Genomic DNA, 12,191 nt, shown 5'->3' on the forward strand with positions numbered 1-12,191 from the left:
GAGGAGCTGCTACATCATCATGAAAACGCTCACCCCACCACTCCACATGCCTTTTTTTTCTGGAGAAACAATCTGGTCTAACAGGAAAGAGATGAGACAAGTCTTCTCGAGGGGTGTAAATGGCACCCTAACCCACAAGTAAAGTAAAAGTTCTCTTGTCCTGTGCAGGGCCCACAGTGCACATCCCACAAGGCAGAGCAGACAGGCTTAGCAGGACAGTGGGTGAGGAGCTGAGGGTTTTCATCCCGTTGATTCTTACCTGTGAACATCTGCCAGAGGCAGATTTCTTTACTGCTGGCACCTTGGCAGCTTTTGGATTGGGTGTCTCACGTGGGCTTTTGGGGCTCTGAAGGCCAGAGAGGGACTTCATGCTTGTACCTGGTTTGGCAAGAGTTTTTAAAGTGCTGTTAGACTTCCCAGCTGTCACAGTGTGATGCTGTGTCCTGGAAGTGCTGGCTTCCTCCTTGAAGAGCACGCTGGCTAGCTTGGGAGAGCTGCTATTTGGATGATCTGAAGAGCTCTTTTTCAGCTGACTGCAGGACTTAGGAGGAGGTGAAGATCCTGGTGGTCTGCTGGGAGCATTCTTGATTGCATCAGGCAAAGGAGGAGATCGTGGGCGCTGACTTCGGGTGTGCTGAAACAAAGGGGGGTACAGAAAGAGGAAGAGTAGAAGAATGGGGATCTGCTGTTCAGAGCAGCTAAGGAAGCACAGAAGAGTAAAAGCCTACAGCAGGATCCCATTTACCTCCCTTGAAGGCCGTGTGGTCACTTCCAGAGGCAGTTTCTTTAAGTCAGCCTGAGATCGAATTGGAGTGGTTTTCTACCAAAAAAAAATCAGAAAGGTCATGTTTATAAGCTGCCAGGGGCTGCCTGAACCCATTGCAGCAGTTTTCCAGGCTAAAACGATTATAAAGTGTGTTTTGTGTCCTTCAAGAGACATCTCTTCAGCTGTCATTCCCATTTTCCCAACAGAAAATTAAATGTAAGCTGAGATGGTCAATTTCTGTTATTAGAACAGAACAGCCCCAGCACCATGAAGGAGCATAGGTGGTTTCAGTCTCAGCAGCAACCCTTTGCACAAGGAGGTCCATTGATGCCTTTTCCTGGTCTTAAAATCAAAAGGCATACATGGTTAGAAGGGGAAAAGGGATTTTACCTTGGTATTTATTTTTAAGGATCCTTAGGTGTACACGTCCAGATCATATGCATCGAGATGCACCCCGCCGAGTCTGTCTCTGAGTGTCTGTGTGTCTCTCCCCGCCCCAACATTGGGTATAACATTATAGGTTTTACTAATTAGCGTATCTATCAAAGATTCCCCAATGAGAGGCTCAAGTGAGCCCCCCCTCCCCAAGGAACCTTCCCCTGGATGGTTCTATCTTGGTTTACAGAATATGTTCTGGAGAGGACCTTGGGGTCTGGGGCACACTGATCCCTAGCTACGAAGCTTCTAAAATGTTTAGTCTCTTAGCTTGTCCAAGAATGTAGGCAAAAAGCACTAGGAATACAGAAGTTGTAAAAAGGTATAACAGGGGTATAAAAGAAAAGGCAAAAATCTTCATGGCATCACCATCACACCTGCTCTGCTTAGCTGGAGACCTCCAGACTCACCTGCAGAGCTTCCAGCTTTTCCTGCTGCTGGCGGATTTTCTCTGTCAGTTGTTTCTGCTTTTCCTCATGTGATTTCAAGTCTTTTTTTAGAGTTCCCAGTGGTACCTTCTGCTTCTGCTCTGCAGCCTCACATCTAGCATGGAGGGAATGCAAAACAACCTCAGCAAGGACAGCAGAACCTGTACCGTCTCACGCAGGATTATCCCAACATCCCGTTCCAAATGCAGCAGGAAAGCCGCTTGCCTTTCTGCAGTAGCCACAATCGCAAAAGCAGTGGTTTTCATCTTGGAAAACAAATATGAATTAAGGATTGAAAGTACAGTTGTTAATAAAAAGGCATTTATGCTGGGAATCACCAACTCAGAGCCCAGGAACTGTGATAGCTGTGATAGCTTCTGTACTGCATCTGTACTCGACTTTTTCAGCAATTTCCCTTCCCATCAGCTTATGTCTTCATATCAGTTCCTCTTTCTACAGATTTCTTTTCCTTCAGAAAGGAAAGCACAGTACCAGGAACCCATGACTAAGACGTTGTTACCACAAGCCCTCCAGCCTCAGATGCCTTCTGCCTTGCCACTCAAGGCCACGCAGCTTCCTTTGCAATATCCTGTAGCTATTTGCTTTTTCCATCCTGTTCAGCCTATGGCCTACAATAGTGGTGAGTATCCTACTCTCTCAGGTCCTCTCAGGTGCAGAATCCTGGAAGAGTCCTTGAGAGAGAAAGAAAACAGGTAGGAAATACTCTCTCAAATGGACTGGCATCACCTGCAAAGTGCTGGCTGAGCAGCTGGCCCTCAGGAGCACTGCCAGAGGAGGAAGAGGGGACTGAGCCCAGGCTCATCTCCTGTCACCAAATGGAGTCATGGAAAGACAGACCAGGATCAGCCCTGCTGGGGTGAAGTCATGCAAGAATGGTTTGAGCCAGGAAAGCAGGAGATGGCCCTTATACAACACAAGAGATCTAGCAGATCTCACACTACATTGGAGACAAGCTGGCAACCTGCAGGTGTGAGTCTTATTAGTAAAGGGAGGACCCTGCTCTCACTGTAGAACACTCAAAGCTCCAAGATGCTGAGGAGAGATGATTTTACCAAGATCTCTGACTACCAGATACACACTCATCAGCTTTGTGAGTGAGAAGGAGCACAAGCAGCAGTTCCTCCATCAACCTCTTCCCAGCCGAAGCACTGCTGGGGTGTTTTCATAGAGTGGTTACTTCCTTGGCTAAGTGTTGGAGTGAAAGCTCCCCTGGACCCAGGCCCAGAGGGAAGCCAAAGCACAGGGGTTGAATTAAAACCTTTGGATAAGCTGAGATGCATGAAGTCACACCAAAGTGAAATGGAAATATAGATTTTTAACTTTTAGTAGAAATATATGCTAAGCGCTTTAAACATTGAAAAGCTGCAGCAAAGAAATCTTAAACACAGTTTTTACTGCAGCAGTGTTACCTTTTCACAGAATTTCTTTACTTTAGACAAAACATAGATAGAACTATACTATTCACATTTTTTAGATAGAGTGTTCACATAAATAATAAGAGCTGATAGAAACTATATACGCAAATCTGTGTAATACCTATGTAACACTTGTGTAAGACTTACGACTGTTAGAATTAGACCAGGATAGGTTAAGAAAAGAAAAACTAGAATCGTGTGTTAATTTCATTGGTCAATTAACAAATAATCCACACTTTTGTAAGTTTAGATAACAGAAGAAGCAGCTGTTCTCTACTTGCTGTCGGCCTGCTGCTGCTGCTGCTGCTGTTACTGCTTGGCCTTATCATGTAACCCCTTCAAACTCTACCTTCAGAAAACTGTGAGACCATGAAATAAAGAACTTAGCAGGACAGCAGCCTCCTCTGCTCTTTCACCCTCGTCCGAAAAGGAAGGGTATCCCATCAAAAGCTCAACAGCTAACGAAGTGTGTGTCATCACTGCAAAATGACTGCCTGACACCAAACCTGCAGTTCCTAAACACAAAGTTGAACAAGTGGCACCATACACAGGTTTCCCAGCAGAGAAATGCATCTTCCAGCTCATGGCAAGGCTGGAAGCATTGCCAAGCTGTGTCTTACAGCACAGTAAAGAATGAAAGCACCATGAGTTCTGCGACTAGAAAAATTCATGTTATTCATGGCATCCAAACCCAGAGGTTGCATCACTGGAGGCAGCAAACCAGAACAAAGGATTATCTTGGTAGTCAGAATGGCCTAAAACCAAGACTCTGGTAGTGCTCAAGGAGCTTTGAGACACACAATCATGTTCAGCTGGTGCTTCAGCCACCCATTCAAATGACATTTAGGATCCAGCTGGATATCAGATAGGAGAACAGAGGCAAGCGAGCCCAACACTATTTTACAGTGTGAAACAGGGACACTGCCTTCTCTGTAATAAAGTGAGTGATGGTGGCACCTAGTGCTGACCCCAACACAAACAGTGGCACTGGAAGGAGTGACTGCTTCCCATGACAGAGACCGAGAAGGGTGTTCAGCTCCCATGATCTGGAACATGCCATGAGCAGCCACTGAAGTGTAGGTGGACAAACCAGAAGGGTGGGGAACAAGCTCGATGCCACCAGTGGACACTGGGCTGAGGCAGCCAAAACCACCATGTGATCTCTGATGCCAGGAGAGTCTCAACACCAGCTCTGACATTGCTTCATTTCCAATTTGGCTGAATGAGACCCTGCACAGACCCTCACGGTACACAAGCTTGAGAACCCTACCCATGTGCTTCTCAAATCCTGTCATCCTTCAGACACTACAAATACCTGGAATGGTCAGGACACAGATGTGAAGGTGTCCAAACTCTACACAAAGACCCAACAGTGCAGCACTCAGAACTGGCCCCAGCCAAAAGCCAGAGGAATGTGGAGCAACTTCTGCTTCATGTAAAGGACACAACTGCACTTGCTGCTGGAAAGCACACGTAAGCCTCCTTAATCAAAAAATGTTCTGGAGTTATTTATTTTTCCAGAGTAAGACTCCTGAGATCCCTTTTGAAGCTGAAATGACCAGAAGTTTGGATCACCAGTGCCATGCGCTCTACCTGCCCTTTCCCAGCTCCATGTATGGGGGATGTAGGATGGCACAGCATGCATGGCAGAGGCACTCGGGACTCACTCCAAACAACACCCCTACATGTTCTCACATGAAATGCAGCCACCCACCCCCAGCCATCCACAATTTTCAAGGTATTGCAAATTAAAAATTAAAATTCTTTCATCTGTAAATCAAGTTCCTGGTAGGTGATACAACAAAGACTACATCTGCAGACAGAAGTGCACAGATACAATGGCAGGTGAGGGGACCTGAATAACACCCTTCCATGGCTACCCTCGGTCATGCCAGGAGCTAGCAGCCCATCTAGGGTCCATTTCCACAAGCCCAGAGGCCCAAAGGCAGCTCGGAGAATGTGAATTTGGCTTGGTGGGAACTGGGGAATGCAAATCTGTTCAGAGGAACAGAAACCCCCTTTGGGCTCCTGCCTCAAGTCCGCCTCAGTTCCCGATGTTTCGTCAATGGGGGAAGCCCTCTGAGACATCTTTTGGACCAATGGGAGGAACCAAAACCAGGTAAAGGAAGGGACTGAGATGATTCAGGGAAGAACAAACATGGGAAAAATAGACTGTAACAAGGGCCAGTTGTACATAAACCATTGGCTGGTCAGTACATCTCTGTGTACTAACCTCCATGTCTCCCCTTTTCCTAGGCAAGGGCCTCCATTCTGTGTGCGGACCTGTGTACTGGGGTGCAAGAGCCAGCAGCTGGAGTGGGACCACTGGTCACAGTGGCCCATGTGCCTGAGTACCACCAGCTGCTGTGTCTACAGACACGTGAATGAACGTGAGCCACAGGAACTCCAGGCCAGAGGAGCCAACCAGGAGGTGACTTGGGAGCAGGGGAGGGGATGTCCAAGGGTGACCCACAGGAGCTGATTGCTGGAGGGACAGATGAGTCCTGCCCAGCTGATGGAGATGGGTATAGGGGTATAGGCAGAGCTATGGGTGTCTCTAGGCAGAAAGCACTTGGGAAGAACAAAGATCCCGATCCAATCAAGACAGAGAGATGCTCAGTGTGAGACACTGGGAGGTCTGTAGTGTGTGTATGTTAAGTGTACCCACAGAAGGAGGTCTGTACACCTCACCCCCTGGGACTGCAGACCTCAGGGCCTGTCTATCCAGTGCAAGTAAGCAGAGGCATGGGATCTGGAAGCCAGGTATGGGTATGACCATTTTCACTAGTGGTACTTCATCCTGACAGCCCAGTGCAGTCTTGTGTGAGTGCTGCACATGCTCACCTGTGCTATGGGGCTGGATGTGTGCACATACATGGTCTGTCTGTGTTTTTGTGTGTCTACAAGCAACATCTTCCCAGCCTCGCTACTACTTCCACCTGAAGGGCTGGGGATGTGGCAACTCCTTCTTAGGTTCCAGGCTCAGCCCTGCCCCAGCATTTTGTCTAAGAACATCCTCAGCATTGCCAGACTCCTCAGAGCTCTACAGCAGGAGCTCTACATACACATGGAGCAAACAGGGAAGTTAGCACAGGTATTTTTCCACTGGGAGGTACCAAAAGGAAGAAACCAGAAAATCAATACTTCGAAATAGCATCAGTATTCTGTAAAATTTTCAGCCATAGATGTTAAAATTTTTATTCCAATCAAAAGTTACTGCCTGGATTCATTCCCTTTGTCTTTAAGCCCTGAGCCAAAAGACTGGAGTTACAGCGAAGCAGCTTCCCTTCCTTACACAATACAGACAAGAACTGGCTTCCAGCAGCGTTGCTCTCCACAGGGTAGCAGCCTAGAGCAATAATCTTCCTCACTCAAATAAATGACTAGATTCTACCTGTATTTTGTAACTGTAAAAAACATCACTGGAAAGTGAGTCATTGTGCTGCTCCCTCAAGCATGCAAAATATCCCTCCCGGGCTCACCCCAACCCAGTGGAGTTGCTGCAGTTTGGTCTCTGATGGATGGGAGCTGTAGAAGCAATAAAGACAACTGTAAAGCCCCCCCTGAACTCACCAGCCTGCACCATGACAGTTCTCCAATTGCCATCTATTCTGCCCATGGCAAAATTAATATAATCTAAACCTACATTAGTATTTCCAGTGCCAGTGCAGAAAAACCACTGTCCTGGGTTGCAGTGTATTCTATTCCTCATGAGCTGTTGAAACCAGGTGGGGCAGTGTTTCCTTGCCTCCTCCCCCCAGACTATCTTTCTGTTAAGGGCCCATCATTGTCCTGCTGCATGACTCAGAGATAACTCCCTCCTCTTCTGTTAATGAACCTAATCAACGCCTGGCCTCATGACTCATCCCATTGTGAGATGCTCCACCCAGAGGGAGGAACCAAGCATTCCATCCTGGATATAATCTGAGATTCCGAACACCAGAGACAACCTTTCCACTGGATTTCCAGAGGACAGGAACTACATAGCCACCACTGGACCTTCTGAGGAAGAGCAGACCCTTTCTACAGGATCACTACTTCAGCAGAACCACATCTACCACTTCAGGAGGACTGTGGCCACCATTTTATCAGACTGCTACTGCCACCCTGACTAACAGGGTCTCGGGTTGTATCCTGACTCTGTCAGTTTAAACCAGTGTTTCCTGCTTTTTTTTTTTTTTTTAATTTCCCTATTAAATTGTTATTCTGACTTGGTGCCTCCCACTGGTTTGTTCTCAAACTAGTACAACCACCAAGGATCCAAACTTCACCATATCACTGTTTGAGGCTAGACACAGCTCTGGGGTCCCTCTGGTTCCATCCTGCTCAGGCAGGGCCACCCAACACCAGGAGCCCAGGACCATGTCCTGGAATATCTCCAAGGATGGAGACTGCACAGTCTCTCTGAGAAACCTGGGCCAGGATTTGGTCACCCTTGCAGGGAAAAAAGTGTTTCTGATGTGCAGAGGGATCCTCCAGCAGTCCAGCTTATGTCCATGGTGTCTGGTCCTGCCACTGGGCACCATCGGGAAGAGTCAGGTTCTGTCTTCTTTGCCTTTAGATGTTTGTATACATTGATGAGAACCCCCTGAGCCTGCTCAGCTCTGGGATGGACAGCACACACCAGTGCTGGAGCTGTTCCTCCCAAGGACAGGACTTTGCATTTTCCTGGTTGAATGCCAGGAGGTTTCTGCCGGCCCATTTCTCCACCCTGCAGGACCCTCTGGATGGACCTGTGACTGCCTGGCTTGTCAGCTGCTCCTCCCAGTTTGGTGTCACCTGTCACTTGCTGTCCTCTGCACATTGCAAATGCCCACCCAGCATTCAGTTCCCAATACACTTGCCATTGCTGCCTTTTCGCAGACTGTGAGCACAACTTAAAGGTACAGAATCCCTCCAACTGTTTTCAAAGAACAACTGACCAGGAAAAAGTTCCACATGTGCAGATAAGGCACCCTGCAGAAAAGTCTTAATATTAACTGATTCTTACCTGTCTTGTTCAGGATCAGGGTTCATGGAGCACACCCAGCTATCAGGGTAGTTCTTCTCCACTGAGCTCAGTTGGAACGGGAGAGTCCGCCACTTCAGACAGACATCTGTCAGAGAGATGCTTTGCAAGTCAGAAATACACAGCCCAAGACACATCATTTTTCTTCCCATAGCCCATTTAACGCCCAAGGACCACACCGAAGTGTATCCAACAACAGTAAGACTAGTGGCCAAAAAAAAATGAGACAGTCACGGAATGTATTGAGTCAATTCTTTCTTCATGCTCACAAAATGCTTGAATGAAACTCTCAAAGACATCCCTAACAAGAACACAATGAAGCCTGGCATCAACCAATACCAGAGGACCTCACACTCCTGGTGCAACAATGGCACATACAAACCAAACTGAACAGCCAGTCCTGACATCACAGCTCAGCCCAGCAGTCAGGCTGTCTCTTACTTATCCAAAAAAAAAAAAAAAAAAAAAAAAAAAAAAAAAAAAAAATTCAATTTTTTTATGAACCAGGAACACAACTTTGTCTTCCAGAGTATTGCTGGCCTACCAGGAAACCAACAGCTTCACAAAATCAAATTCTTCCAGGAAAATCCAAACGCCCTTAAATCAGGCTCTGGAAGGATATCAACACGGGAAGACAAGAAGAAGGGGAGTAAAGCCCCTCCTCCTTCAGAGGAACCTTGAAAAGACTGAGACAACCATCAAGGCAGAAGAGCCTAACAAATAATTCCACAAGAATGGCCTTATTTTCCTTCCTACAACCTTATCCTCAAGTCCTGGGGAGTAAAGAAGGGAGTTTGGTGTCCCTCTACCAGGTGACAAAGTGATGGTGTTGAACTTCCCATTACCCTAACAAGGGCTTAGCCAGAGCTGTTTAGAGGTGCACAGAAGAGAACCTGCATTAAATTCCAAGGCAACTGTAAAAGGTTCCCTCTGTGCTGACACACAGTGCAGGCCAGTGCATCAGGGTACAAATTACTTGGACACTTCCCATTGCCTGTGAGGATGTTTCAGATCTTATTCTGGTGCTGGGATGGGTGGCTTTGGTGAGCTCCAGTTCATACAACATTTCTAAGCCTGCTCTCAACACTGCTACTGGCCATACCTGCCCTGCTCTGTCAGAGCACCTGAAGATCAGTTAGTGAACTGTGCAGGAAAGGAGCCTTGTGCCAGGATGTCACAGAGTACCACTGAGTGCAGACAAACGCAACCTGCAGAGGAGACAGGCCCTAGGAGGGGATAATGATAGTCCATCCCAAGTCTCCTACGCATTTAGCTGTCCCCAGCTGCAGCCAGAAGTGTCCCCCCTTCCCCAGGGAGAAGCAGCTGGATCAGACGCACCGCACTGAATTGTGGTGGGGATCTCCATGGCTCTCCTGCGCTTGTAGCGCAGTTCACTAGACGGAGGCTGGTTCCAGTTTGCTGATAAATAACCAAATTCATCCCAGAACTTGATGATACCTCTCTGGGCTGGAAAACAAACCATATTCTGCTCAATATGGAGCCATTACCACAAAATCACCATCTGCACTCTTGGCTGCCCTCCAGCCACCCAAGTTTTTCCTTCCAGACCCTGGTAATCATGAACCTTCATTACCTATTGCAACATCCTTCCAATACTGAGCCAAATGCTCTCCCATGGCCTTCAGCAAGTGTCGATACTCCTTGGCATCAGCAAAGTCTTGTTTATTATGGGTTGGCTCCAGAACCAAATAGGGCACATCCACCACGCCTACCACTCCTCCACATGCCCTGGAAGAGGGACACACAGTCACAAACATTAAACTGACAGGTTGGCAACCTGAACCATCATGCAAAATGTAACATAGGCTCAAATATTTGTATTTCCTGTCAAGACCTATTTTGCCTGTCTGTAGAATGAGGCACTATTACTACAAGCACTCAACAGCACCAAATGCCAAGCACCTCATACTGTTGCAGGGATGACTAAAACTTGTGTAGAGAACTCTCTATCAAGAAACCAGGGAAATATTAGGCAGTATTAAATATAATTTATTTGTCAGAATGCAAACCGAAGGCTGACAAAGTGAGCAAGCCTCAGGCTCATGAAGAATGACTAAGGCAGAACATGGTTACTGCACAGCCTAAGTCAGATGTAGAAATGTGCCAGGCTTAAGCAAAAAGATTGCAGAAAAATCTGCAGGACTCACATGCCACCCTCCAGCTGTGGGCCCACCTTCTCGTACATCTTGATCAGCCGACTGCAGTTATAAATGAACATGCCGTCCAGCTCGCGCTGCTCAATGTTCACCCCAAAGATAAAATTCAGCTCTTTGGGTTCTTTCAGCGCCCTGTAGGAAACAAAACAGAACTTCAAGAGATGCTGAAAATAAAGTGTATTACTTGCTGGTGTTAGAGAGAGGGTATGGAAATCCAGCACCCCTGAGCATTAAATTAATCCTGTAATCTGCTACTTCTGAAAAGTACAAAACATTTGTTGAAAGGGCATTACAGCTGAATATGAACAAAATACAAAAACTTTGCAATACAAATACTAATATAGGTTGGACAGATAATTTAATTATTGATTGGAATTTTTTTTCTCTTTCAGAATCGATTCTGGTTTTTACTTCAGATGTTTTCATTCAGTGAACTAGTTTTATGAGAGTGCTGTTGCGTCCAGACTGGTCCTTTCCCATGCAATTTTGGTTTGTATTTTCCAGATACAGATCCCTATCTAGATAAAGCATGGAAATGCAAATTTCAATACAAAACTAAAGTCTTGATATGCAGATTCTAGGAAGTTCTCCTAATTGCAAGTTTCACAAGACTGCTCCTTAAGTTGGAAAGATGGAGGATACAACACACAGCCCAAGCAGAGCTTTTTTCCCTGGAATGTCAGGATATCAAGTCACATGATTTTTCCCTTATCTATGCAGCAGATGACTCCAACAAAAGTCAGCCTCAAGCACGTTTCTGAGCCCACAGGGATTTCTGAATCTGAATCTTTGGTTACCAGCAATTCTATCTCCATCAAGACTAAAAGCCTCAAGATTTTGATCTCTTTGTGCAATAAACCAACAAAATCCCTGTGTCTCACAAACAGAAGCCTGCTCTTCAACACACTAGATTAATCAGGTTCCACATCTTCCCTGATATCCATGCTGAGGATTTTTCATAAGAAGGATCTGTAGCTTCAGGATGAAGGTATCCTCAAATGCGAGGTCCAAACCTGTAACTACTGCAAGGCAGAGCCTATACCACAGTCCTGCCCACCCCTCTCAATTTTGACCTCCTTTATATTCCCCATCTGCCCACATCAAGTCCTTCGCACTTTTGTGCTTTATCTTAATGAGGAATTTGACTTCAGCATGCTTAAATGATTAGTTGAACATAGTGGAATTATTAAAAATGTTCTGTTGACTGTCTACTAATATCAGATATTAGGAAGACCTGAGCCATGCACGCATGAGCCCTACACAATGATCACCTGCAAATATGAGATCTGAGTCTGTCTTAACGTTGAAACATTGCATATTAAATTCATATTCATTTTTTGTTTAAGGCCATCCTCCCCCACACAGATGCAATGGTACCCTGTGACACATCTTCATTTAAGAGAGGTGACTCTAGTACATTCCTCAGAAAACATCTGGAAGAGCAGCTTTCAATAATTTTAAACCTAAACCTTTGCCAAGAGGGGTTTTGAACACTGCCAACAGCTCGGCTGGAATGTGACCCTTTGGTCTCAGCTCACCGAGGTAGACAACTGTGATTCAAGAGCATGAGCAAGTGTGGCAAAACATGCATCTCAGGGATTCATTTTCTTTTTCTAACTTCTGGAAAAGAATGTAGAGCCTTACACTTCAAGTAATAGCATGTACTCACCTACAAAACAAGAAGGGCATCTCCTCATTTTTATCAGAGAGCACAGGAAGTAAAATTATCATCCAAACCATGGAAAATGAAGTGGTATCAAAAGCCAGGGATTTCATTACTAGGAATGTAGTACCTGTCCTATTGTCTGGATTCAGATCCAACCTGATATTACACAGCCTTTAGAAACCATAAAGCACTTCTTTAATTGATGCACCCAGCATCAGGGAAACAGCAGAAAACTGTCTTAGGACATTCTCTGTAACTCAAGAATTTTCCAAAAG

General features: G+C 46.0%; 1 protein-coding gene across 9 annotated transcripts in view; it reads right to left on the reverse strand.

Annotated features, from left to right (window-relative positions):
- MORC2 (MORC family CW-type zinc finger 2) overlaps positions 1-12,191 on the reverse strand; it is a 56,150-nt gene that overhangs the window by 5,399 nt on the left and 38,560 nt on the right. For 8 of the 9 annotated variants that reach the window (XR_005603167.1, XM_039560885.1, XM_039560888.1 and 5 more), the window contains 7 exons: positions 10,242-10,382; positions 9,668-9,822; positions 9,412-9,540; positions 8,056-8,161; positions 1,612-1,744; positions 746-820; positions 260-634 (listed from right to left, as the gene is read on the reverse strand). Coding sequence is in view for 8 of the 9 variants with exons in the window: in XM_039560885.1 (XP_039416819.1) it covers positions 260-634; positions 746-820; positions 1,612-1,744; positions 8,056-8,161; positions 9,412-9,540; positions 9,668-9,822; positions 10,242-10,382 (1,114 nt within the window). In the remaining variant the exon portion in view is untranslated. The remainder of the gene's footprint in view (positions 1-259; positions 635-745; positions 821-1,611; positions 1,745-8,055; positions 8,162-9,411; positions 9,541-9,667; positions 9,823-10,241; positions 10,383-12,191) is intronic. The other variant, XM_039560886.1, reaches the window with a different exon arrangement.

The sequence above is a fragment of the Corvus cornix genome, chromosome 15, assembly GCF_000738735.6.
Source record: "Corvus cornix cornix isolate S_Up_H32 chromosome 15, ASM73873v5, whole genome shotgun sequence".
In the NCBI taxonomy this organism is placed as follows: Eukaryota; Metazoa; Chordata; class Aves; order Passeriformes; family Corvidae; genus Corvus; species Corvus cornix.